This window comes from Ostrinia furnacalis, unplaced genomic scaffold (assembly GCF_004193835.3).
Source record: "Ostrinia furnacalis isolate ACB-3 unplaced genomic scaffold, ASM419383v2 OfSCF0912, whole genome shotgun sequence".
NCBI lineage: Eukaryota > Metazoa > Arthropoda > Insecta > Lepidoptera > Crambidae > Ostrinia > Ostrinia furnacalis.
In genome coordinates this window covers 317,471-344,705 of record NW_021131151.1, presented here as the reverse complement: position 1 = coordinate 344,705, position 27,235 = coordinate 317,471, and the positions used below count along the sequence as shown (strand labels likewise).

The 27,235-nt window shown below is 37.1% G+C and overlaps 1 protein-coding gene across 1 annotated transcript; it reads left to right on the top strand.

Annotated features, from left to right (window-relative positions):
- The first annotated feature begins 200 nt into the window (after positions 1-200).
- Zip99C (Zinc transporter Zip99C) lies at positions 201-25,413 on the top strand. The gene is made up of 9 exons (XM_028301302.1): positions 201-810; positions 7,370-7,483; positions 18,850-19,128; positions 20,200-20,351; positions 21,679-21,799; positions 22,321-22,406; positions 22,872-22,941; positions 23,637-23,823; positions 24,811-25,413. The coding sequence occupies exons 1-8, from the start codon at positions 627-629 to the stop codon at positions 23,807-23,809; spliced, it is 1,179 nt and encodes a 392-aa protein (XP_028157103.1). The 5' UTR covers positions 201-626; the 3' UTR covers positions 23,810-23,823; positions 24,811-25,413.
- The last annotated feature ends 1,822 nt before the right edge of the window (positions 25,414-27,235 follow it).

Here is a 27,235-nt window from a genome sequence, read left to right as displayed (position 1 = left end):
AAGAATAATTTAAAACATTCGCTACTCACCAAATCGACTGTTCGTTTATCCTCTCTACTCGAAAATTTTCTTATTTATAAAGTAATCGATTTTGCCCTGTAAAATAATCGAATAAAATTATGGTAGACAACACTATCTTGCCTGTTTCATTGTCATTCATTCATTCACTCTCTGTCCTTCTGTCAAACGGCCAGCCATTAATGTTCATTCGTTCTATACTTTGTTTTGATATTTTCAAGTTCGGTATCGAGTTTGGTGGTTTCGGCGTGTTACCTTGGAATTTCGTTTGTACGCGTTACATAAATGCGCAATGAGCGGGTTTATTAAAATGAAAAAACATTAATTGGGAAGTGAAATCTATAGTAAGTGTTGAAAACGAAAATCAAACCGGCGGACGTCCTCAATCTCAAGTCGGACCGTATTTCGTCTCATGTCTTTATCTCGGAAATAAGCGTACATCTCTTGTGTACTGATTACTGATTTATTTAGTTCGTCGTGCGGAATGAGACGGATCGGTTGAGCTTCCTAGAAATGGGTCGCTCATAGTCGTACAATAAAAAAAACTTTTTGAAGTTCCTGGCTGGTGTTATTGTTTTTGAATTTAGAACGTAAAAAAAATTAACGCGATGAGTGCTGCGACGGACTCAGTTTTGGCGGGATATATCCCAGAATATTTGTTTACTCTGATGGAGGAGTTAGATGAACATCCGTGGTTGTTTGCCGCTCTTGCCTCAGTTCTAGTTGGACTCAGTGGGATCCTGCCTCTCCTGATCATACCCATCGACGAATCTGCGTCGTTTAAGGACGGAGGTGAGTGTTGCTTTTGTTAATTTTGCGAAATATTCGTCGTGAACAAGGTCCTATTTTTAGTACTGTATGTCATCCATGTCATGTGGGATGCCAACAACTACACATGCGATCCTTTGTTGCATCCATCGATACTAAGTGAGACTAAAAACATAATTCTGTCTTTTACATACAATATAATAAAGAAACAATTGAACACAACTAATTACTGTACTTAATAAAAACAAAACAATGTTAAAAAAATTCAATAGTTTTCTTATTGTTTCTTCATTTGTTCCTACTTAGAAACTTGAAAAACAAAACAATTTTTAATAAGAATCAGTAGTTGAAGTTTAAAATATTTTTTAATGAATCTTTACCTATTTATTTTCCCTGAAAGTATCAACAAATCAAACAGAAGTGTGTGATGTGATGTGTTATCTACAGCATGAATTATGTAAATTAGAACAACAAAATAAATTACCAATACAAAGTTGTCATTAAATATTTAAAGATATTATTTACCAAGTCTTGTAAAAGTTTGTTCACATAAAACATGCTTGCATTGTTTCAAAGTCAAGATGTTTAAAAATAACATGCTAGTATCAGGTTGTGTTAACCTTTGCCATACATGTTATAGTTAACCAAATAGGAAAACAGTTATGTCTCATGTAGTTGCAATGAGAGTAACTTTGCAAGAAAAATATTAACTTAGTCTGCTGTCGACTGTAGATTCTTTCTTTGTTTTTTTTTCTTTCACATGATATGGCTAATAATTTTATTTTACATAATTTTAATAATTTTGCATAACGACAAAACAGGGACAAAATCTATGTGGTTGTTATGTGTGTGTGTACCGAATGTTCTGGGATCTTTTTTGCACAGATCTGAATCATTTATAAATGTAGACAAATTATTTGGTACAATAAATGTGTGGTATTGTGTCTGTAAATAATCCCATTATTCCCAAAATTTCAAACTAGGAACATATTCAGATTAGGATATTGGCTACAACAAAAGAAATTAAATGCTTGGGAAATTCAGTGGTGATATATCAATTCCTATATCTGTACCTATAATAAATAAGATTTTAACATGTAAGATAAATAAAACAGCAGAGTCATAATATGTCCTACTGTTTTTATATTTTCATTTGTTGGTTTTATCTTAAAACAACTTCTTGTTATTTTGTGTGTAACTGGTTTTTTTTACCAGAAAACAAACTATCAACAGACTGAATGCCACATTTCATGCTATTACACTTTTTTAAGTTTAATTATTTTATCTCATTCTTAACTTGATGTTTTCTTATTAATATTTTCTTAGTTATAAATTGAATCTGATACTTATGTTTTGCCTAACCAGTAACCACTTCAGGTAGCAGTTTGAGTGCTCTTATGAAACTCAGATTAGGCAACTTATCTCAAACGCTTGACTGGCTGTGTGGATCACAATAGATACTAAAGTTTCACCATTTTAACAGATTTTTTGAAATCGAAAGCAACAAAAACAATTAGTCTAAGAAGTGGTCTATTTTTGTTTTTTTCTACTAACAAAATAACTAAAATAAATAAGGCACCATTCATTGTTTTTTTCCTTTTGATTACAGTCCAAAAAGAAATCTTCAAAAAAAGGTTACTATTGTTTTGTACCTTTTGAATGCATTAAAAAAAAAAGAAATCTTTACTATGTTCTAGTAACCACTAAACACAACCCTGATGTAAGACAGTCTTACACCAGTCTTTAAGACTTAATGAGCCGCCATAGGCCTCTGCCATGCACCAATCGAGACGAGACTTATTGTGTCTGCAGGACTATTCCCACCTCTCGTTCCCACTGCTGCAACTCCTGTGTAGCTAGAATCTACAGCTTGACTGCCAATAAAAACCCAACCAGTGCAGGGAAAGTTAAACTGTGACTGTCAAAGCATGAAACCTTCAGCAAACGGTTTCCAGGCAATAATTGATTATACCTACGCTTATGATAAACCAGAAGCCTTAGACTGCCCTAGAAAAAGTAAAATCCGCGACAGAATTAATTCCGAAAACGTTTTACGTTACGTGAAAATCGCCTGAAGTCCTAAACTATCACAGGGACAGATATAGAAATCCAAATAAATCTTCAAAAGAATATAAAAAAGCTAACTGAATGAAACAATCTATGATACACTCCCGTTAACCAGTTTTCTACCCACGAGAGGCGTTTGCGTCATACGCAATTTTATAGGTCACTGGATATCCAATAAATGTATTTATTGGATGCGCATCGGTGTCCTCCTTAATGGATTTGGTAAATAGGACTTTTGTATCGTTAAAGTCCTCAGATATTCCAGAATATGTCGGCACGCGGTAATGTTTGGTCACAAATTCACAATCGATGTCCAACCATCGAATGATCGAGGATACTCCCTCGTCAAAAATACCGTTGCCATGCTTCTGAAGAACCGTTGGTTGGTTGGAGTCAACTTGCTGGATCGTATTCTGTTTCTTCTTTCCATATCACGTCATGCCAATTGCAAGTCATAATGGAAAGAAACAGAATACGATGAAGTCAAGTGTTTGTAAAATAGTGTAATGTCACGGGTCTTTGGAAAACATCCGTGATGTCACTATATGACTGATGGAAAATTAGGTAGTCATAGTAGTAATTCAGACTTGTTATAAAGACAATGCAATATGCTGCGAGGTACAAATACCTCAGGCAGCATTAATTATTACCAGTACTGCTTGATGCCGAGACAACCGAGGCAATTGTTGCATCAATTTCAATTGCGAGTGATGTAAACGTTCTTTAACGTGGTTGTCTTATTTGAACGAAGCTTTACTTTGATTAATGTCGGATACCAAAACCCACCTTCTTCTTATTGTTTTCGAAACAAATCTGCACCAAAAAAACAATCCCACTAATTACTCTATCAACTTGTGGACCACGATTAACTGACTTCACATAAGTTATGAACTTCTCAGGCATTAAAGTCACTAACGCGTTAAATTTCGATAAACTCACCGTATCCGTTACACATGCAGATTACTCTGTAGGTACGGGAAATTATAATTACTGTATGCAATCGTGCATGTCAATAAACAATAACACTGCCCAGCGATATTGTTTCGATACGAATAATAATGTAAATACTCGGATTACTTGCATTAAAATTGATCGAGTCAATCAAATCTTTGCTGAAAAGTCAATTGGAGAGAATTTTGGACTATCCGAAGTTTTATTAAAATTCACGTACCCAGAGGATGATTGTATGCTGCTCATTCGTGATAATGGCCATAGAATCAGCGCAAGAGGTCGGAGAAACAAATGTGTTCTAACACAAGGTACTTATCATAATAGAAGCCCCAAAATCCGGATTAATCTAGATCGTCAGAAAAAAATCTGAAAGAAATCAATTGGTGAGAAGAATATAAAGTAACTAGCTTTCCGCCCGCGGCTTCGCCCGCGTGGAATTTTGTCTGTCACAGAAAAACTTTATCGCGCGCGTCCCTGTTTCAAAAACCGGGATAAAAACTATCCTATGTTCTTTCCCGGGACTCAAACTATCTCTATGCCAAATTTCATCAAAATCGGTTGCGAGGTTTAAGCGGGAAAGCGTAACAGACAGACAGACAGACAGAGTTACTTTCGCATTTATAATATTAGTTGGGATAGTTGGGATGTCTGGATTGATTTTGAATCAGAAGATCTACCTGGCTGCCGTACCTATTATTGCTGCAATTATCAACTGTGATATCCCATAGTTTTCCATGAGAAGCATCTTTTCTGTTAACCTACCGCAGTCTGTTTTTTTAATTTAATTGTCATATCCTTCCCAAAAGCAGGTGATTTCTCTTATCACCATCCTCGATTCAAGAACAGTTGCTTATTCCATTATCAGACCACTCTAATGCTATCACCGTACGTGCGGCGGGCCAACAATGATAGCTGATAAAATTTGAACTCTGTGTCATTGCAGTAAGGCGTTGTCGTACACAAATGATGCTCCACTGACAGATGATCATTGTTTTTTGTGTTATCTGTCACACTTTATTGTTGTGACTGAGGAATAATATAGCCAAACAGCGCGGGTCAATGTAGTCTGATGTTTCCTGGCAAAAAAACTAGCATCCTTGCGATTTTTTTAAGACTTGAAGAAAGTTTTTGTTTAGGAAAGCAAAGCGAGGAAAGGAAATTCTTCAGCAGTTTCGCTAGCATCAGCAGAATGCGATGCGGTGAAGAATTTTGGTCCTTCGAAATTATGGGTCCTTTAATTTGAACCTTTGATGAATAGCATTAATTATTATGAATAATAACTAGTGAATTGGTACACATAGTAGATGACATTGAGATAATCTGACAATCTATTTAAAGGACGTGTGTTACCATCTCTGCTGTTTCTAACCTCTTGAGATTTGAAATTTAAATGATCAATCCCAATAGCCTGAAAAAGCAGATCCAATGAAATAATTCGGGAATGATTTTTCTTTTTGAGTTAAAGTTTTTTAAAATTGAGCGTATTTTGGTTTTATCATCTTATAAGTTATCGAGGCTTTTGACTCTTTTAGGTTCACTAATCTTCAATAATGAATTAAAATAATACATTGGTGGTAACGCACGGTAAAATCTGTACCCAACTGAATGATAAGGCCTTAAGACCCAAACCTGATTAAGAACAAGCTTAAGATTGTAAACATAATTGATAAACTTATCATTCAATCAGTACTAAGCATAATCGATTGCTTCGACGGCTGATAATTTATTACATATGTACTACAACCTGATAATTACACGATATGAAGATTGTTAATGATTTTTTAAACCACACGTATTAAAACATTAATGAATGGTGTGAGTGACTGAAAAAATTCTTCAAAAAATAACAGTATTTATCAGAAATGCAGTATACCTAACATGTATGAACAAAATAATACTCGTTCAATACAGAAAATGATGATGGATACGAATTTAAACACAAAGAAACTACTTAAAATCACTTGATATTTTCACAATTTTCAGATACCATCAGTAAATCCATCATTCTGTCCATAAATTACTATCTAGCTGAATATTTGGAAATCATGCTACAATGTAAGGAGTAGGTAGATGCCCAGTTCACGCCGATAGCCAGAGATTAGGGTTTGATAGTGACGTCACGGATGATACGAAGATGTTACTAAGCGTGTCGGACACCCACAGGTGATGAAGGGATCATCGCGCGTAACGAAACTGTCAAGTCTATAATGGAAACAAGGGTTTAACAGATAAATCGGATCAGCAGAATATTCCACTACTTCTGCATAGTACAATATGAATTACATGATGAAAAGAATAAAATTACCCGAAGAACCTAGGTCTCAAAGACATCCAGGCATATGCCACTGCCTGGTCTAGATCCTAAAAAAGTCTAATCTAATACAAAAGAACCTATACCTACCTAATATTTGCCTTCCATCAAGGCGAAAAAAGCTACTGATAGTCAAGACTCTACATACAATTTTGAATTGAATCTCTATTCTTTTCCGTATGATTTAGGCCTCCTCAAGGTGAATGGGTGCGGTCATGTATAATACAATATGCATTACAGAAGCAATGAAAAACGTTCTGTATATTGATACAAGGTTTTATTATCGACTGTATAGATAAAAACACCGATTTATGATAATGCTTTGTCATTCGAAACAAGCGCCCCATTACAAAAACAACCGAGTTCTGTGTTCATGTGATTGTTATTCAAAGGGGAAATGTATTAAATCGATTGCAACTACCGTTCGTCGTTACCCGATGAAATGTTATGAAATTTTGCGTGTCCAATTGAAAAACATCTGGCGCTAAAGTCTATTTGTACGAAGACTGCTGTGCAAAAAGCAAAGACTGTAAGTTGACATAAAGAAACCTGTATTCATAAAAGACACTTCAGCTCTATTGTGATCTAGATACATAAAGAGGTGTAGGCTTGATTTATGAGGCTCCATTTGAACTTGAATTTCGATAGACCAGGGCCAGCTAGTCTATCGAAATCTTCGCTTTCGAAGTCCAGATAGTCTTACTCTTAGATGATGTTAATAAAAGAAACGTTTGACGATGTATTGATTGAATACGATAATAATAGAAATACAAATAGATATGTACCTACCAACAAATAATAATGAAACTGCATCCTTGTGTGGTATTTCGACTAGGCTTTGGAATTTCGGCATTGTCCCGAAATTTTTCGTCGTCTCATGTCTTAACTGTGCCAGAATATCCTCAATCTTTGTAAGATAGTTATCTTTTGCACTGACGGAAAGATTTCTAATCAATCGCACTTTTCAGCCAAATGACGTCCACTGCTGGACAAAGGCCTCCCCTATGAATTTCCACTAAGACCAGTCCTGTGCTAATTTCTAATCAATGGCGGTCTTCTTTCTTAGTCCCGGTCTCCCTGAGTAACTATTAGGTAACCATCTGTGGTCCCGATATTTGTGCATCATCAAAAACTGACACACGCAGTCATTCCCTTCCAAAGCATAGGTTTTAGTAGTTATCCATACCCTATCCTTTGATAAATGACGTAAACTATCTCCTACGCCTTTTAACATTAAATTATCTTTATTTACAGCGGGGGCAGCAACACTGCGAGTCCTGCTGAGCTTCGCAGTCGGCGGTCTGCTTGGAGACGTGTTCCTACATCTACTGCCCGAGTCTTGGGAACACGACCTAGCTGGCAGAAAAGGTAAGCTGTTTTACTTGTTAATATTATGATCTTTTAGACAAAGTTTTTAGCAGAAAATCATGTCTTATAAAAAGGAAAGATTTCGATTGTTTGAAATTAATGGACCTATTTTAAAAATTCTTTCACCATTCGAATCCCATATTATCCCTATGATGCACATAGGCTATAGAATATATGGATGGATAAAACAACATGTGAAAGATCGAAATTAACGCGGACGACTCCGGACGAATCAAGTCAGTCCCAATAACTTTTTTGTGTTTTAATCTACTAAACCAATTGTTTAATATTACCAGTAAACGAAATAGGTACATACAGTACAGTCAGTTGACGTTTTGTAGTTCAAAATCATATTCATTGTATGTATTTTTACATTATGAATGAAAGTCTAGGACTGTATGAATCCTAAATAGATTCCTAACATCACTGAATGAATTCCAAACACAGTGAAGTAATTAACTAAACGACGAACGAGTAGATGTTAAAATTGCTCGAATAGTTAAAAGCGTTCACTTATGAGGAAAATTGATAAAGTAGATACGCATAAAGATACGCATATTTTTCACATACAGAAAGCATAATACGAATTCAGTTCACTTTATTTGTCATGAAAAAATATTAATACATCATCATTTCAGCCGCAGGACGTCCACTGCTGAAAATAGGCATCCCCCAATAATTATAATATTGAAATATTAATTTGAAATATTCCACGTGTACCTAAGTAATATTCACTTTATAATCATCATTGACGCAATTTAAATTCAATATTCACTACGATCTTAAACAACTGTATCAACAATCAACTGCTACCTAAAACAATATACTCGTAATACTTATTAAATATGTGGTAATATCTACTTCAAATAAATTAATTATATCTTACACCTATAAATATCGAATTCGTTATATTAGTTTTCTTCAAGGCCGCAAAAGATACAGTTTTCTAAGATAAACCAGGAATCGAACGCTTGACCTTATTTCCAATTTTATTCATCGCATCACTTCGCTATCGAGCTATCGATCAAACTACAAAAAACAAGGAACAAAATAATAAACACTTCGTACTACAATCATCATCATCATTTCAGCCAGAGGACGTCCACTGCTGAACATAGGCCTTCCCCAATAATTTCCACATCGCCCGGTTGGTAGCGGCCTGCATCCAGCGCCTTCCTGCTACCTTTATGAGTTCTTCGGTCCACCTAGTGGGTGGACATCTCACGATGCGTTTTCCGGACTACATTTGCTGTTGCAAAGTTATGAGTAGAAGTGATGACATTTATCAACGATAGCAGCCCGACGCGAAGTACCGTATTTGTGGTGTCAAGCCCCAGAAGGGGTAGAATTGACTAAGAGAAGGGACATGGATCTGAGAAATTTGTAGGGAGTCAAGCAAAGCGTCCGGGGAAAAGAGCCCAGAGCAAGTACCCGCGCGCTCTCCCGAGATTCGGTTCGTACGCCGTGAGGCAGGAAGAACCCTGGGTGGTGGTGGGATTTGCTGTTGCAAAATAACACCTAAATACAATCGTATAAGATCCCATAATGTTTAACTTGATGTATCTGTCCATATTCCGATCGGAAGAACCCTGGATTCCCTCCGCCTAGCAACCGACCGATACAAGCGGCCATTGTCTGCAGCTACTTTGTATTATGTAAACAAACTACAGAAGTTCATCCATTGTCAAGTACTGCGAAGTGTAACTGGTTTTCCTTAACGTAGTATACAAATGTTTTTTGCGTTTTTTTGCGTACTTACTATTCTTCTGCTTTGTAGGCTGTTACTAAGTAACAATTGAGGATTAAAATTCATTACTGTCAAACATTTAATTTTGATTCTACAGCCCGATTCGTGAATCGTCGTGTTCCGACTTCTAAGAAAAAAGTAATCAGATTTCGGACATTGCAACTCTCCAATGTCCTACTAACTCCTAAGCAATCGGAGAATGACACTGAATTTTCTCTACATTTTTCTGTCTTGAGTCTTGCGAGCACAATCCACTACATGCTTCTATGCTGACTGCTAAGGCAGTTAAATTAACAAAAAGACTAGAATAATTCAAAGATACTGAACGCCGGCTTCTAATCATCAGGTACAGAGCAATGTACAGCACTTGAGTTGTCTTGTGGACAGTCAAGAGTGTTAATTTTAAATACAGTTTCCATGACACAAACAATCTCAATCAGAAGCTCATTCTGCCTGTGATCTTATGAGCCTAGTACTTACTTTTTCTTTGTTGCACGCTATTTTTAGTCCATGTTGCCTGTCTCGTGTTTTACTAAAGATATGTTTATAACTGTCATGATTCTTGATAAAAATGATTAATCGTAAATCCGCGACGCAAACAATGATTTAAGGAAAATCTTTAGATGCCATTGACATGTATAGAATTATTTATGTGTAACTGTTACGGTTAATGTGATAAATTGAAAATTTATTAATAATAACCGGTTATTATGAATAATTACCGACATTCGCGGTAAAAGTGATAAATTAATCACATTTAACAGTGATTATTTAATAATTTAACCTTAGTACTAACAAATTTCATAAAAGAGAACAACATCTTGTGTACGTGCTCGTGTACAGCCAAACTTTTGAACGTTTTGATATCATATATTAATATAATTTGGCATAATGAGTTTGGAATGTTTCTTGCATAATATTACTTTTCCATGATGCCTATAACATAATGTTTTGATTTAAAGTGAAAAATAGGTTAAGGTGCGGCGGGGGTGGCCTGGGCCACCCCTAAGCCGCCTATTTAGTTTTATACACACATAAATGACCTCATATTAATCATATTTACCAAATCATGCGGTAATTATTCATAATAACCGGCGATTATTCATAATTTTCACATTTATCACTTTGACCGTAACATAACCATTCACTAGAAAAAACCTGCAGACATGTCTATGACGAGTCGCCCTACTACGGCGGTTGAGGTTTTGCGTTCCATTCATTAACAAGTACACATTACAACGGTATTTAATGTTCTAATTTCATTGCAATAAAGTCGATGTTTGCACACTGCATGAATCATCAGGGTTTTGTTGTGGTTTTGTGTTCCAACTCATTATCGTAAGCGTGCGGCAATAGTTTGTTGACAAACGTGATAATACAAATAAGTATATTCGCTACTGACTTGGAGTAGCAATAAGGAAATTGTGGTTAAAAGATAGGTATATTCGTAAATAACTTTAACTGGGTAACGTTTGTTTACATTTTTTATAACGGAATGTGTGTTATTGACCGGTAGATGGGTCAATTCTTCAGGTTTGTCACGGCAAAAGCGGAACAAGATACTCGTATCCTTAGAGAATACCCTATCAGATTGGATAGCTGCAGCTTTTCCACGCTTTCCCAAAACTATAAGGGGACACTCAGTAATCTGAAGATGATGTATGTGGTAAAGATGTCAGAACCTTGCTGGTTAACTCCTGTACAGCCAGAATCTACTGTTTGAAGTTCCTGTATACAAACTGTAAAAGTACTAAGTAGACTCTTAGCGTGGATTCGACCAAACAAGAGTATTAATGTAAAATATTAACCTCAGAATAAATCGTCACTTATTCGACATTTCGACATATTTCCCATACTGAAACTGTAAATGTGCCAGTTATACCTGGAGTTATTCTCGAATAAAAGTTTGGTCGAATCGGACCTTAGAAGAATAATAAATAAAATAAATAAATAGCTTAAAAAAGAAAGGAAATAGTGGAAAAGACTTTACAGGAAGAGGAATTGCTTCTTGTTGATATCTAATAGATAGGTACTTGTACAGAAGTATAAAACAGTTTTACATAGCGATTAACATTACCATTATCATTTAAGGAAACTGTGAGTCAACATCCTTGTCGTCATCTTGCCAGGCCATTGACACCATAAATAATTCATTATTGTCGTTGATTGTCGAGTCTTGATTGATACGAGCCATGCTATTCAGGCAGTAAAGACTAGCAGACTAGTCCACTACTCAAATTAGATTAATTTCGTTGCGGGTCCAATGACAGTTTACCTTCCCCCGGGACAAACTTGACCTTCATTGTTGGGTTTTTATTGTCGGTCAAGCTATACATATAGACCCTGGCTACAAAGGAGTTGCAGCGGTGGGAATAGTCCGTTAGACACTAGTCAAGTATATGAAGCTGTTGTAGGACAGCAACTAGTGTGAAAAACACAAACATCATAAGGTTTCCACGCCAGTACTTACGAGAAATGGCGCGACCTTTCCCTAGGGTCTAGGAAGATTATCTCTCTCCCTCTCTCCAGTAGTCAGTTTAACAGTGCAACACTAAAGACAGTTAAAATAAAATAAATATAACGTTTAAAATCGCTCGAAAAATAGGCTTTATTGTCTCCAGGTTTTGGCTTTGCCCCATAGAATTGTTCATTCATGGAAAATGACAAGATTTCGCTAAAACTGTACTCACTTTTTCATTTAATGCTTGTGTAATTACAGCTTATAATTATCATGTCAACACACGATGATAAGTAATTGATACAAATAATTGCTATTGGAATCCAATCAAGATTTCTGACTATTTTTACATATTATGTCCGTAGATTTAGATTACTTAGTACATTTGTCCGACCTTTGTAACCTCTTAACAAGGATGTAGTTTTTAATTCCGATACAATAAAGGTATGTTTTCGATGTATCTTAATTTAAATTCTATTTAATTAAATACTTTAGTTACATTATTATTATCACATCTTTTCATTTTCAAATCTACCGCCACGAAACTAAAGGTCTTGTAGACCAAGAATTATGTATTAACCACAATTTTATAAATAACCATCATATCATTATATGGGCCTCTATGGGCCTCATAAGAAGGCTCAAGGTCACCCAAAGGGCGATGGAGCGGGCTATGCTCGGAGTTTCCCTGCGTGATCGAATCAGAAATGAGGAGATCCGCAGGAGAACCAAAGTAACCGACATAGCTCGCAGAATTGCTAAAATCAAGTGGCAGTGGGCGGGGCACATAGGGGCCGTCCATAAATTACGTCATCGATTTTTTTCAGATTTTTTTTTTTTTTTTTTTTTTGCATAACAAGGCTGGTATTTATTATTATATTATATTATTATTATATTATTAATTTAGATTGACGTAATATATGGACGGCCCCATAGCTCGTAGAGACGATGGCCGTTGGGGCAGGAAAGTTCTCGAGTGGCGACCACGGGCTGGAAGACGTCCTCACGTCAGGCCTCCTACTAGGTGGACCGACGATCTGGTAAAGGTCGCGGGAAGAGCCTGGATGCGGGCAGCGCAGGACCGTTCATTGTGGAAAACCTTGGGGGAGGCCTTTGTCCAGCAGTGGACGTCATTTGGCTGAAACGACGATCATTATAAACTTCTCGGGGAGACGGATACTCTTTAAGAAGTTTCTATTTTGGCCTGAGAGTGACTATTTGCATGCGAATGGAACAAATGTGTCTATGTTTGCAGAAATAGCTCTTCATGGCAATCTTATTTATCAGATAGACATTTATTTACAAGTGCACGTATTTACCTAAAAGTGCAACATAGTTGTTCCTCTCCATTAACGGAAGGTCAATTGCGGATAAACTGTATCAGATAGGCGCGTACATGACTGATAGCAACGTTTATCATTTGAATTTTATAATGCAATGCAATTGAGAGGCTAGTCATACTTTTTTATAAGGCCGGTTTTGTCTTTGTCACCCTCATCATCATTTCAGCCAGGACGTCCACTGCTGAACATAGGCCTCCCCCAAAGTTTCCATATTGACAGGTTAGTAACGGCTTGTATCCAGCGCCTTCCTGCAAACCAAAAAGAAAAACTTGATTCTCTTTTTTTTTTTTGCCAAAATAAGACATGATACTCGAAAAAGTGTAGAATATTAAGGCCCGATTTCCACTAAAATTGAAGGGAGATGTATTGAAATAATCAATTAGATTTCCGAACTGAAGCTGAGCGAAGAGCTGTTGTGAAAATAAAGAAATCTGACTGGTTGTTCAAACTCATCTCCTCTCCGCTTTCGTGGAAGCCGGACCTAAAGGAATACTTGAAAAATAAATTGGGTACTTTGAGATGCATTCAGACACGATTGAGTGATAAGAACTGATAAAGACGACGTGGCATTGATGGCTAACAAAATCTAGATAGTACCAGCCAAAGATTATTGTACTAAAGGCTCGACGTGCTTTAAGAAGGCGCGGTACCTATCAGGATCATATCGGGCAATCAGATGATTGCCTCGTGTTTAGGAAAACCCACACTGGAGAAAATAAAAATCGAAAAGATATAATTCAGATACTGATACAAAATCTTTAGACATCTAAAAAAAATATGAACTCATAAGATCTTAAATATCATAGATAAAGATATAAGGAAGGCGCTAGATGCAGGCCATTGCCAACCGGTCATCATGGAAGTCACTGGCGGAGGCCTATGTTCAGCAGTGGACGTCCTATGACTGAAATGATGATGATGAATAAGATCTTATCGTCGGTGCAACAATCAAATCCTTAACGTGCATTGCGTTTACACTGCGCTTGCCGGTACATGGCCTCCATTCCAGAACTTTGCTGCCCCATCCACCGTCAGTTCTGCGTGCTATGTGCCCTGACCACTTGCGCAGCGTAAGACGACCAATCACAAGTTGGATAGACGACCTTATAAAGGTAGCAGGAAGGCGCTGGATGCAGACCGCTACCAACCAGCAAAGCTGGAAATCGTTGGGGAGGCCTATGTTCAGCAGTGGACGTCCTGTAGCTGAAATGATGATGATGATGTTTGTTAATCTCAAAACAGGTTACAATTTATTACAAGTTCACAGTATACAGTGGGCCGCAGTTCCAGCTACCCATTTTTTTTTCTCGCTCTCATTAAATGGCTATTCTTTGCGATAGTACGAGACGACATGACTGGAAATGGCTGGAAGTGTGGCCCATAGTATCTGCACAGTTATGTTAACCAACTACAATTTCTGCAGTTATTCTTATGTCATTGCAGTTTTTAAATAAAATTTCTGAGCATATAGAGTTGCTACTCAAACTACTGGTTCATAAGAGCCATTTTACATTTTCGTGCGAATTTCTAAGATTTTGGAAGCATGAATTACTATCTTAAGCAACACCCAGAGATTATTTAATAACTGCGAAAGATAGGTCAATCCTTGGTGTTGACCATTAATGAAACGGATTTACTAAAACTCTTTTGCTTAATTCACAGTGCCCCATCTCCCACAACCATTTTACGGAAAAATTGCCGCAGACTCATTTTCAAAGTCCTGTATCTATTATTTATGCTCATATAATAAGCTTAAAAATATATAGTAATCATCGGACATATATTCTTGTAGTCCATTAATGAAATAGATTCTTGAATTTCATTACCATTATTGAGTAAAATCTAAAAATAATTTGGCAAATTTGAAGATTAACGTCACATTTTGATCGTGGTTTTTGGTTTAAAAACACAGCAATAACTGCAATAAAAGTATCCCAAAATAAAGAATATTCATTGTAGAATTGATTTCTACAGTTATTGTTTAAATATTAGTAACCACTTTGTCAAAATATTGATGTGAATATCAGTATAAATTACAATGCGCAAGCCGACATCGATTAGTATGGCGCGAGCGCCCGTCAAGGCAGGACCTGTGTCATTTTTCCCGCCGTGACGTTTACGTGCGTTCGTGTCGTAAAGCGGTGATTTGTACGGCGACCAAATACATTTGATACTATGCCGAGAGGCTGTTTCGAGTCGGCCGGCCGAGCAGAAATTGAAATGATGAATTTTAATTTCTTTGACGGATCTGGGTGTAACTATGTATAATATGTAGGTACCATGTATTTAATTTAATAAATAAATTATAAAAAAGTATATCCATTATGATAGCACCCTTAACACAAGCATATTGGTTGCCTACTTTTGGACTAGATGGCGCTGTGAAATTGTCCAAAGATTTGTTTATTTATTTATCCGCTTTGAGTTTTGTTTCGTGAAGAAGAAAAAGAAGCGTTTTGTTTTGTTGTTAAATCTATACTAATAAAAGAGGAAAGATTTAATTGTTTGTTTGTTTGTTTGGAGGCAATAGGCTCCGAAAAAAATTTCTTTCACGATTTAGAATCCTAATTTTTTTCTATGTAGGCTATAAAATATTTTCAAAAACTTTAGTCCAAAATCTTTGATAAAATTCGACGTTTAATAAATAAATTAGATAACATATTAATACTTTTTTTTTCAGTACGATTTTAGTACTTGTTTTTCAGAAATTCTACGATTTAACTAAACTTCTAAAGTGTTTATATTTTATGCATAATTTATTAACTTCTAAAATATACATATATCCTATTGATAGATGACGTGCTTCGTATTTTATTAAAATTATTACCTGACTAGGTTAAAAAGGTGTGGAATGTTATTTTGGAGATAACTTGGTTCCATAGAAATATAGAGAGATGCTAAGTAATGCGCTGAGTTCGAAACTCAGTGTCGTATTAGAAATTCACACACACAAAGAAATCAAATTATGTGCTCATTATCCATTGCGGTATCAGTATTCAACGTTCGAATAATCTTTAGTACTATGCAAGCAATATAAACTGTTTACATAATGACGTCGCTACTGTCATCATTGCTTTCACAAGCAATATGTTCCAATTTGTCCCTTGTCACATTTCCCTTTAGTTTCTGTGATCTGTGCTTGTTTCTAAGTTGATATCAATGAAATATTCCTTAGTACTTTTGATTTAAATTATTTTTTTTATTTTGACACGTGTTTGAAAAATCAAGGTCAGATTACAATAAAATAACAAGTGAAAACGTAACATTGCATTGCAACTCGCAATTTCGCAATATTGATGAGGAGATTCCATTGGAAAGTCTGTATTCATTCCTAGGATTCCCCTAACACCATCAAATTCAAGAGAATTCAAGAGAGTGCAGTTTCCCATCTCATGCTTAGGGACCACGGTTTAAAATAGTGTGGTTGCATAGAGCCTGCAACGGGCAACCGCGTGCGCAGCTGCTCATACTAATTTTCGATACAAAAGCAAGTGTTGGCGCCCTCACGAGTTTTAGCGGAGTTCCATATGGTAGCGGGAGTAGACTTAATGGAAATCTATGCTTCTCCGACGACCAGTTGTATGTGGAATACTCCAGAGTATGCGCACACAATAGCCTGGTGATTTTAGCACCTGAAGGAAAAACAAAAAAACATTGTTTACAAAGAAATCTGCGGCAGGTGTAGTGTTTTAATTTTGTTTTAGAAAGATCTCATAATTTTGTAAGTATTCAAATATTTAAACATAATGATGTGTAGATTTTATATCAAAAAATATAATCATTTAACAAAATTAATTTTCTTAGAATATTTTAATTCTATTAGAACCATTTTCCACTTCATCGCAGAAGAAGTCGCGGGCAAAAAGCTAGTATGAAATATGTAGTATTGCCCGCGGCTTCACCCGCTTGAAATTTAGTTTGTCACAGATCGTCATAAATTATAGCCTATACATTGTTATTCCGGTCGACGCCAGGGATGGATGAGCGTCGCTGTCGCTGGCGACAGGGTCTTCTGGTTCAGGGTTCATGGCGTAGGTCTCAGGCAAAATGAAATCCACTCGTAGAAATTAATAAACTCAGTGTATTCACGAAAATAATTACACACAGCACTAGAGTCGTATCGGAACTGAGTGAACCAAAGGTCTTGCGATAGGAACTTCCGACCCGAGTGATAGTTGAACACAGACTGTCTAGTACTGCTGTACTGTACTGTAAAGTTTCATCAAAATCTGTTCAGTAGTTTTTACGCAAAAACTACTGAACAGATTTTGATACTACTTTCACGCGAAAGTGTAACAAACATCCAGACATCCACACAAACTTTCGTATTTATAATATTAGTAAGACTAGTAAGAAGTAAGATAGTAAGATGCATTATATTAGTTATTTGTTTACTTATAATAATATTTATTTATTTATTTCTTAGCTCTGTCTGATAATGGATCTGGAGGAGATGCAATAGCCACCTCCGTAACAAAACAATAGAACCCTATGGAGTTTGGGCTTGTGTGATTCGCCTTGACGAATATTTCGTATCCAGGGCNAGAGAAAATTTTTTTTTAATATTTTTCACCTAAAATAAGCTCTATGCACTATTATATAGGGCCCCTGAAAATTTGAATGCAAAAGAAAATCTCTAACATAGATTTTTTTTTACTTGAAGTGCTCGGCGTTTACTACTACAAATTATTCGTTCTTCTGAAAGCACATTCGGCGATACTTAGAAGTCGAGAAAATTTACTCTTCGGTCTTACGAGGTTAAAACCAACGCGCAATTCTGAAAGTCCTTTATACGCGGAACTGTATGCCGTAACTGTTTCACTAATACACACATACAGCTAGCTATACACGTTCACATAGAGACCGCTGTTTGCCGTAAACAGAGACGGCGTCGGATCGCCTCGACCTATCTTCGTTATGCTTGAAGCTATGTCAAGACAATGTACACTTGGCTAGAAAAGTCGCTAAGACTTTACTTAAAAAGATTGGTTTAACTTAAACCGTTGTTTAGGTAACTGTAAACTCGCTACAAAACTAACGCTGTTTTACTAAACGCAGATGTCTTAAAATTTACAATTACATATTGATATTAAAAAGTTATAACCGTTGTAAGGCAATAACCAACTGGGTAACTCCACCAAATCTTAAATGTTTAATAGACGCAATTATCATAATTTTGATGTATCAAATTAACGCAATTACGTGGCTCTTATCTTTATGTAGCGACAAGATAACTAGCCGTGTTCGTTATCGAATGTACCCTAACGAGGGATAAAAATAAGTAAACAACTATTGCAGCCGACTGCACGCTAGTGATACCCTAGCTAGGTAGGGTAATTGCGCCGGTTTTCCGTCCAGCTCCTGTTTTCGTCCATTTGACCGACTTGCCACAAACAAATACGGATAATTAGAATACAAACCTAACTTTCCGTGCAAGTTTGGACTTGTTACAATCTATAATATCTAAGTAACANAATGGCTCTTAAGTAGCTCAGCTGAAAGAACAGTCGCCTGGCAAGCTCGTAGGTTCGATTCCTTCCTTAGGCATTTTCGACTTTTTCAAGTTATTTATAACTAGCTTTCCACCCGCGGCTTCGTCTGCGTGGAATTTTGTCTGTCACAGAAAAACTTTATCGCGTGCGTCTCTATTTCAAAAACCGGGATAAAAACTATCCTATGTCCTTTCCTGGGACTCAAACTATCTCTATGCCAAATTTCATCAAAATCGGTTCAGTGGTTTAGGCGTGAAAGCAAGACAGACAGAGTTACTTTCTCATTTATAATATTAAGTATATAGATTTTGAATTTCTTCTTACAGAAGGCGAGCACGTTTCACTAAAATGCGGTCTTTGGTGTCTCGCTGGCATGCTAGTCTTCATCGTAGTAGAAAAACTCTTCGCAGCGTCAGAAGGCGAAGAAGAACAAACCCCGCCAGCGAAGCAGAACGGATCTATCAAGCAGATTGAAATAGAAGAGATCGAGAAACTTCTAGAATTGGAGAGAAAACAACGCGGGGGGAATAAAGGGGGTCTTTGTAATGGAAGCGTGACTGCTAAGCAGCTGTATGACACTTGTGTGTTCAATAATAACACGAAAGGTGAGTTTTAGTAGCTTTAAGTTGAAGGTTGCAATGCAAACAAGTTGCATTGGTAGCAAGCAATAAGTCCCAATTTTACCTGCTTTTCCCTAATTTCAATGTGGTTTCGGCAAAGCAGAATAGGACTGGGTGGGTACTCCCACTCACCTCGTGAATGTTATAACTTCGCAAGAGGCGACAAGGGACAAATATGCGAACATCAAGCCTCCCCAACCTGTCTGGCCAGCATAGAGTTGGCTAAGATTTTCCTCTGGTAAAATCAGAGAGGGTTGTGCTCTTTCAATGGAGACCAAATGACCTGATGATGATCTATTTCAGCGGTTCCCGAATGGTGGTCCGCGGAACCCTGGGGTTCCGTGGAAAGGCCGCAAGGGTTCCGTAAAAAATATCCCACGTTTCGTGACCGACGTTGTTCACTCGCACAAGGGAGGGGCAGGGCGTGCGGGCGGAGTAGTACGGGGGTTCCGCTAGGAAAAGTATAATCAGTTAGGGTTCCTTGGCAAAAAAAAATTGGGAAACCCTGATCTATTTCATCAAGTGAAGGCGTTATCTATTTGCTTCTGGTAAATTAGAGATATTTGTGCTCCTGAAGTGGAGACGGAGACTAAGAGAATGGGCAAACGTAGAAATCACCAGTGAATCCTTGTGTCAATTTATTTCCACTTGACGCCATAAAACGACTCGGTGATCCTGATGTGTGCCGCGTCGGTAACAAAGTATAGATGACCCACGCTGAACTGTCCCACCAAACTCAATGACAGGGGGGCGCTACCATCGTTCAACTATATGGTTTCCAACATGGCAAAAATCTGAACCAGCGATCCGGTATTGACGGTGGCGCCCCACTGTCAATGTCATCGACAGGACAGTCCAGTATTTTGGAACTATATCTACATTTTGTCCGCCTTTAAATAGAACTAATTTTATTGACACAGAATAACTTAAAGGTACAGGACAAAAGAAATGTTAGGTAGCAAAAAACTGTCCCGCTCAGCATTTATCGTGACATGCTCGAACGAATAAGAAGTTGGTCTTTCGCGGACTTATTGATCAATGATGACTTGTTACCAGGTGAAGGCGGTTGCTGTAACAGTGTAGCCGCTTCGAATGGTTCAGTTAAATGCGGAGGGAAGGGCAGCAACCGTTGGATGGGCCGCTGTCTATTACGAGAGGCGAGAGAGAAGGCACTGAAGGCTACTAAAGAGAAGAGCGAGAAGAAAGATGTAAGTTATGATAAAATTTTGAGTACAGTAGAATCCCGATTATCCGGACTCATTCTTCACGGTTCTAATTATCGATTAAGGGTCCTCTGGATCCATCCAAACGACAAGGCGCCGCCACCGTAACACGGTGCAGCAGACGTCGTCTTGGTTCATTTTTATAAGAAATGGATTCATCCAATGGTCTATAATGATGTATTGAATTAAAAAAAACGTTTCTATTGTAAAAAGTTAATTATTGTTTGATTTTACTTTGAAATCGAGTATCCGGATTTTCGATTATCCGGAACACCCCTGGTTTTAATTGATCCGGATAATCGGGATTCTACTGTAGTAGTTAACTTCCCCTTTTACAAACTTGGCCTTCACTGATTTTTATTGGCAGTCCAGCTACACATGACTTGGCCCGTTTATGAACACCCACACTAGAAGTAGAAAAATAAGTTTGAGCCCTATAATATGTACATGGATGAGGCGACAATGGCCTGAATAATATCCATGTCGGACCACCAATTCGGTCTTGTACGGTACGTCCCATATTTGCGGGTTACTTATGCCCTAGGGGGCAACTTTGGCTCAAAACAAAAGAGGATTTAATTTCCCACCTCTTCATAGCAATATCAATAAACAACATAATTTGACATGGCATTGTTAGATAGCGTTACTAATGCATGTTTTAAAGTAAAAAAGTAAAAAATGTTTTATTTGACGAAACAGAGCGACATCACATTTACATAAATTACATAAAGAAGATAAACATTGTGCCCTGCTGTCAAATAGGGGCCCGCTCAGCATTAATCGGGGCATGCCATGGGCATGCGTTTTCAAGTTGCTTGCAAGATTGGCTCAATTGCAATACTATTTTCTCTAGCTAAAGTTGCCCTCTATGGCTATAGTAACCCGCAAATACGATACTCGGAGAAAGTAAGGGTTAATTAACTACACTAATTTCAATGTTATAAAATTAAATTAAAAAAAGTTGTATCTATCTATATATTCTGACCTGCATCCAGCACCTTCCTGCTACCTTTATCAGGTCGTCAGTCCGCCTTGTTACCAAGTCTACCAACAGTGTCAAAGTCAAAATTTCTTTATTTGTTTAGACTAATAAATAGTTCTTACAAATCGTCATTTTGCTCTTAAGGAGCCTCTACATGTCTCATAATCTTTTTAATCAGTGCGATGTGGAAGACATTGGGGGAGGCCTATATGTTGAGCAGTGGACGTCCTGTGGCTGAAATGATAATGTCTTATTTGAATAGTGTAATTGGTACTACTGTTACTACCGTTCTATTCACGAATAAATAATAAATAATGTTATCCGTTGCAGGTGGCGGGCTACCTGAACCTCATGGCCAACTCCATAGATAACTTCACGCATGGACTGGCGGTGGGCGGCTCCTTCCTCGTGGGCTTCCGAGTCGGTCTGCTCACCACATTCGCTATACTCGGTCAGTATAACAGTCTCAAACAAAATTATTTATTGCTGAAAAAACAACCCAACTGCGTAAAAACTTTGATTGAAACCTGAAAAGCAATTTTGATATACCTACTCAGTGTTACCCTCACAATTGAGACGAAGTCCCCTCAAGCTAAAATCCATCAAACGGCTAACTTGAAAAAAATCGATGAATTTTATCGGGCGTCTTTGTGAAATGAAATATATTTAGATGATTCTAAAGCCCCGTCTGCGAGCACGTAGAATTTTGGCCAATGAACCCAAGCTACCCATCCTTATCGCTCGCGCGTAATTATATTGCTGTCGCGACTGTGCGACGGGGTCATTGGCCAAAATTCTACGTGCTCGCAGAGCAGACTATAGTACCATTTTCTAACTAAAAGCAATTTTACGTACTTGATTTGTGGCTCTTTCGTTTATAAGCACGCTCAAGTAATTAATAATCGCACTTCTATTATTGCATTGATTGATTGGTCTTATTGAATAAAATAATTTTGATTTTTTATTTTGCAGTCCATGAAATCCCTCACGAAGTGGGAGACTTCGCCATTCTCCTGAAAAGCGGGTTCTCGCGGTGGGAAGCGGCCAAGGCGCAACTGGTATGTCTACATTTCTATTTTTTTACATACATACGGATATGTAGTTGGCACAAGTGTACAGTCAGCATCAAATAGTGACACCCAAAGTAGCCAGAAGTTCGCAATACGTCTTTTTTACATTTGGAATAAGGTTGTGTTGTCCACTTTTTGGCCACTTTGGGTATCACGAACTAATGAGGGTTTTCGCGATTGAAAAATCCGCCAGATGGCAATACGTAGACGCGAGGTCCAAATGCTGCATGATTGGTGGATTTTGACATATCTGTCAATGTCATGTCAAAAATAACCAATCATGCAGCATTTGGACCTCACGTCTACGTATTGCCATCTGGATTTTTCAATCGCGAAAACCCTCATTGGCGCTGACTGTACTTCGTCAAAAAATACTTGATTAAAATATCATAACCTTAATTTGTCTTGGGATGCCAATCAAAGTAGCTAATTGTTTTATTTTGTGTTTTCCAGGCCACCGCTTCAGCTGGTCTGATCGGTGCAATGACCGCCGTCATATTCAGCGGAGCCAGAAATGCGATAGGTAAGTAAACATTTTAGTCTGTTTTTGTATTTTGGGCATTTCGTATCTCAAACTGTCAGAAGTACCTTCAAATATCCTGTTTGATCTAGAAGGATTCTGATGTTCAAATACAACATTTTTTACGTGGCTCATATTGGTAATCTACAGAAATAGATTGACTTCCCAACCTCCCCAAACTGTTTAGTATGCGGTGGAGTGAAGGCCAAAATATACTGGTCATCACAAAAATCGGCCCACCTACGTTTTACAGGAAAACTCGTTTCTACTGACACAATCATGGTGCCCCAACAATATTGGTGTTATTTGAAAGCCCAATAAATATCCTTATAGAAAAACACATTTAATTTCTTAATAAACGATTAACATAAACGCGATATACAATAAATGTGACTTGAAAAAAGACCTCAATTTGGGCTCACCTCTGGGATCAATTAGACCAATTTTTATGGTTATAAAACCAAATAATGATCTCACGTGTCCTCTTTAACAGATGGATAGCGATTAATCCCAACTTAACAGTTTTATAGCGGGAGGGTCGATATTTGTGAGACCAGTGTATTATTTTTAATTGTGTCTGTGGTCAATTATGGTGGAGACTAAATGACTGTATTAACTATGACGCATTTTCTTGCAAATTTGATTTTTACTAAGATATCTAAGCCTATATTAAAATAACCAATTCATTCATTCCACAGAGGCAAAGACATCCTGGATAGTCCCGTTCACAGCGGGCGGGTTCCTACACATAGCGCTGGTCACAGTGTTACCGGACCTTCTCCGGGAAGAAGACAAGTGGCAGTCGCTCAAACACCTTGCGGCTTTGTTAGCCGGCATCGGGGTCATGGCATTTATGACGTATTACTTCTAGAAACTTCTATAAAGGTATTATTACTTGTAAAGTCCGGTCGCCGAGCAGATAGAATTTCGTCCAATGACCTCAAACTACCCATCCTTATTACTCGCACATAATTATATTGCTGTCGCGAGCCGCAGTGAGTGTGCGAGCGCGCCAGCAATATAAATAAATACTCGCGAGCGATAAGGATGGGTAGCTTGGGGTCATTGGTTGAAATTCTATTTGCTCGGAGACTGGACTTTACAAACGTCTATGGATACCATTGTCACTCCACTCAGCCACTCTGTTTTGTTGCACTATCATATACAAGTGGCAGTCGATCAAACACCTCGCGGCTTTGTTAGCTGGCATCGGGGTCGTGACTTTTATGACGTATTACTTCTAGAAACTTCTGTATAGGTACTATATTACTTCTAGCTACTTCTACGATGGTAGCCATCGCACGTGATGGAAATATGAAGATCAGACGAAGGTGCAAATAAGAATCATCCGGAACCCTAAAATAGAGAAACTGGTTATCTCACCTCCAACTGCCCAAAACACAACAATGCTGTTAACATTGTTGTTCTTGTTAGCTAGGCAGACTTAAAACAAACCCTACCAGGCTACCATCAACCATAACGAGCAGGAAATTTTGTCCCCACTAAAAATCAAACCCGCTGGGTCTAAGACTTAACACACCCGTAATATAAAATAACAACGGTGCTGCTCGCCAGTTCTGTTACTTGAATTTGGCTTGACACACTACCGCGTGTCTATAAGTCTGGTCTGTGAGCACGTAGAATTTTGTCCAATGACCCCTAGCTACCCATCCTTATCGCTCGCGCGTAATTATGTTGCTGTCGCGCTCGCACACTCACTGTGGGTGCTAATCGCAGTCGCGACAGCAATATAATTACGCGCGAGCGATAAGGATGGGTAGCTTGGGGTCATTGGACAAAATTCTACGTGCTCACAGACCGGGCTTTAGATCATCATATTTGATGTATATTCAAGCTTGAGTTTTGTTTCAGAATACGGGCCTGAGTCTAGTGAATCAACAGCATCACCACCAATATTAATCACGACTAAAGCCAGTTCCACTTCTGGGTTGTGTTGTTTCGGAAAAATGATGCAATCGTTAAATTATATACGTACAGCGCCATCTAACGTATTTCAAAGTAATACTAAGAGAAGATGATGAAATTATTATAAGAACCGTAAAAATTCGGGATACGCACGCTATGTTTAAGAGATGGAATTGCGCGAAATGTATTTAAAGTTTGATAAAACTTTACATAATAGAGAGAGAGCACGTTTTAGGTTCAGAAGACCGAACACAACACTGTAAATATGCAAACGCCAAACATTCTTTTACTCCATACATCACTACAAAGTGTGTCTAGCTACTATCGAAAGATATGAGGTGACATTGGAACCATGTGCCAATATTTTACAAGTAAATATTTACTATTATATAGATTTACTTGTAAATATAATAGAGGCAACGCAATGACATTCCGAGGTGACATACTAATAATGAAATTGATACATTCATAGGTGTACTCAGTAAGGCCTAGAGATATACTAATTGATCCATGATAATACACATAGCGGGTCATAAAATAGCATCACTTTTTATACAATAAAACATACCAATTGAGAACCTCCTCCTTTTTGAAGTCGGTTAAAAATATGGCACATGGTTCCCATTTCACTTGTCTTATTATTGAAGTCGATAAAAGTATTAGTATTTTCGAAATTTTAAATTTAGATTATGGTTACTGAAATCAACTCTTTAGATATTAAAATAATTTGATAAAATCACAAGCGATGTGTGAATAATAAAAACAGAAGTTACTGTAAATAAATTGATAAAAATAAAAATGGACGCTAGTAAAAAGTACCTAAAATAAAAGAAAAATCAAAAATTCATCATACATCATCATCATATGAAATACACGTAAAAAGTTCATTATATAGCCAAATATTTGAAACATTGTTATTTTACATAACGTAAGATTGTTTTTGTTAATTTTGTAACATAATTACGTTTATTTTTAGCAACTTAAGTCAGCTTTGTGGTAGCATTATCCACAGTAAATATTTGAATAAAATCAAGTAAAATAAAAATATAAATTATTAAGAAGATATAACAATCAATAATTTGATGTATTTGGCAGGTACCAAAATAAAAAATAGAGACAGATTTAGTGTTTAGTTGGTTGATCTCCACTAAAACTCATATTAATTTGTAGATTTATTGCAATGCATTTTTCAACACTTATAATTATTAATTTTAAAGGTACATTGTACCTTAAATCAAGTGACATACTGTAAATTAATGTAAATACTTATATTAACGTTTTGATAATATACTCAATTATGTATCGTTTAAAGCTAACCGACGACTTTCCTTGCGTCGATTGAAAAAAGAGTTTTCTTTTTAACACTCGCCAGTTGGCGCCACTGGTGTGTTAAAATCTTACTAGACTGTCGCCTGTATTCACAAACTATGCTTGCTTAAATGAATCAGCAAATCGAACGCACAGCGTTGAATTGAGCTCTGTAATTGGTTCATATGTCACCCTGTGCGTCCAAGCGCACTGTGAGACCTCATAGTAATGTTTGTGAATACGGGTGAGTGGCGCAAACGTGGTGATCGCAAATGCGATAATCCTATCGCTTCAGCGCTCACCCGTTGGTCACTGTCTAACTGCAAGCGACAGGACTTTACTCGCCAGTGGCGCCAAAAAAATATAAAAATCGGCGCCTGGGAAAGTTGAGGCTAGTGCATTCATTACCCCTTTAATGATAAAAACTAAAACAGTTACAATTTATTTATATCATAGCAAAAAATGCATTCAATATCTAAAACTGTTGAATTTTTATGATTATGGGGGTCAGTATTTACTTAACGTGTTTAAACATTAGTAACTTAGGTGATAGTACAAATCATCCCACTTCGATATTGTGATAGTTTTCTAGTTCTGTTGTATATACAGTCGGAATATTAGTTACTGCGGTGTAACACACTGGCCATGATATTGTCATATCAAAAGCATTTTCATTTATTTTACGTAAGCTATTATATTTAGCAAGATTATTATCAAAATCAAATATTTTTGAGATTTTTCATGCAAATTAACTTTAACATTATACTTATTTAAGTATTGTGTATTGATTTTCAATATAATCAAATCCAGTTTTTAAGCTAATATTTTGAATTTGAGACACTTTGTTAAGTAACAATTTAATTAAATTAAGTATGTAATGTGATAAATAATGCCATTTACGAGTATTCTAAGTCGTTGAATAGATAACGACATTGTAAAATTACTAGAAAAAGATATTAATAAACAAACTATTTATGTACTGCATGTTTTATTTACTAGAAATAGGTAAATAATCAACGTCGTAGAAATTAGTCAAATAGCAATCAAATGAACATGGGATCAA

Coding starts and splice junctions, on each gene's coding strand:
- Zip99C (XM_028301302.1), top strand. CDS start 627: ATGAGTGCTGCGACGGACTCAGTTTTGGCGGGATATATCCCAGAATAT. Junction 811..7,369: donor TGCGTCGTTTAAGGACGGAG/GTGAGTGTTGCT, acceptor CTTTATTTACAG/CGGGGGCAGCAACACTGCGA. Junction 21,800..22,320: donor CACCACATTCGCTATACTCG/GTCAGTATAACA, acceptor TTTATTTTGCAG/TCCATGAAATCCCTCACGAA.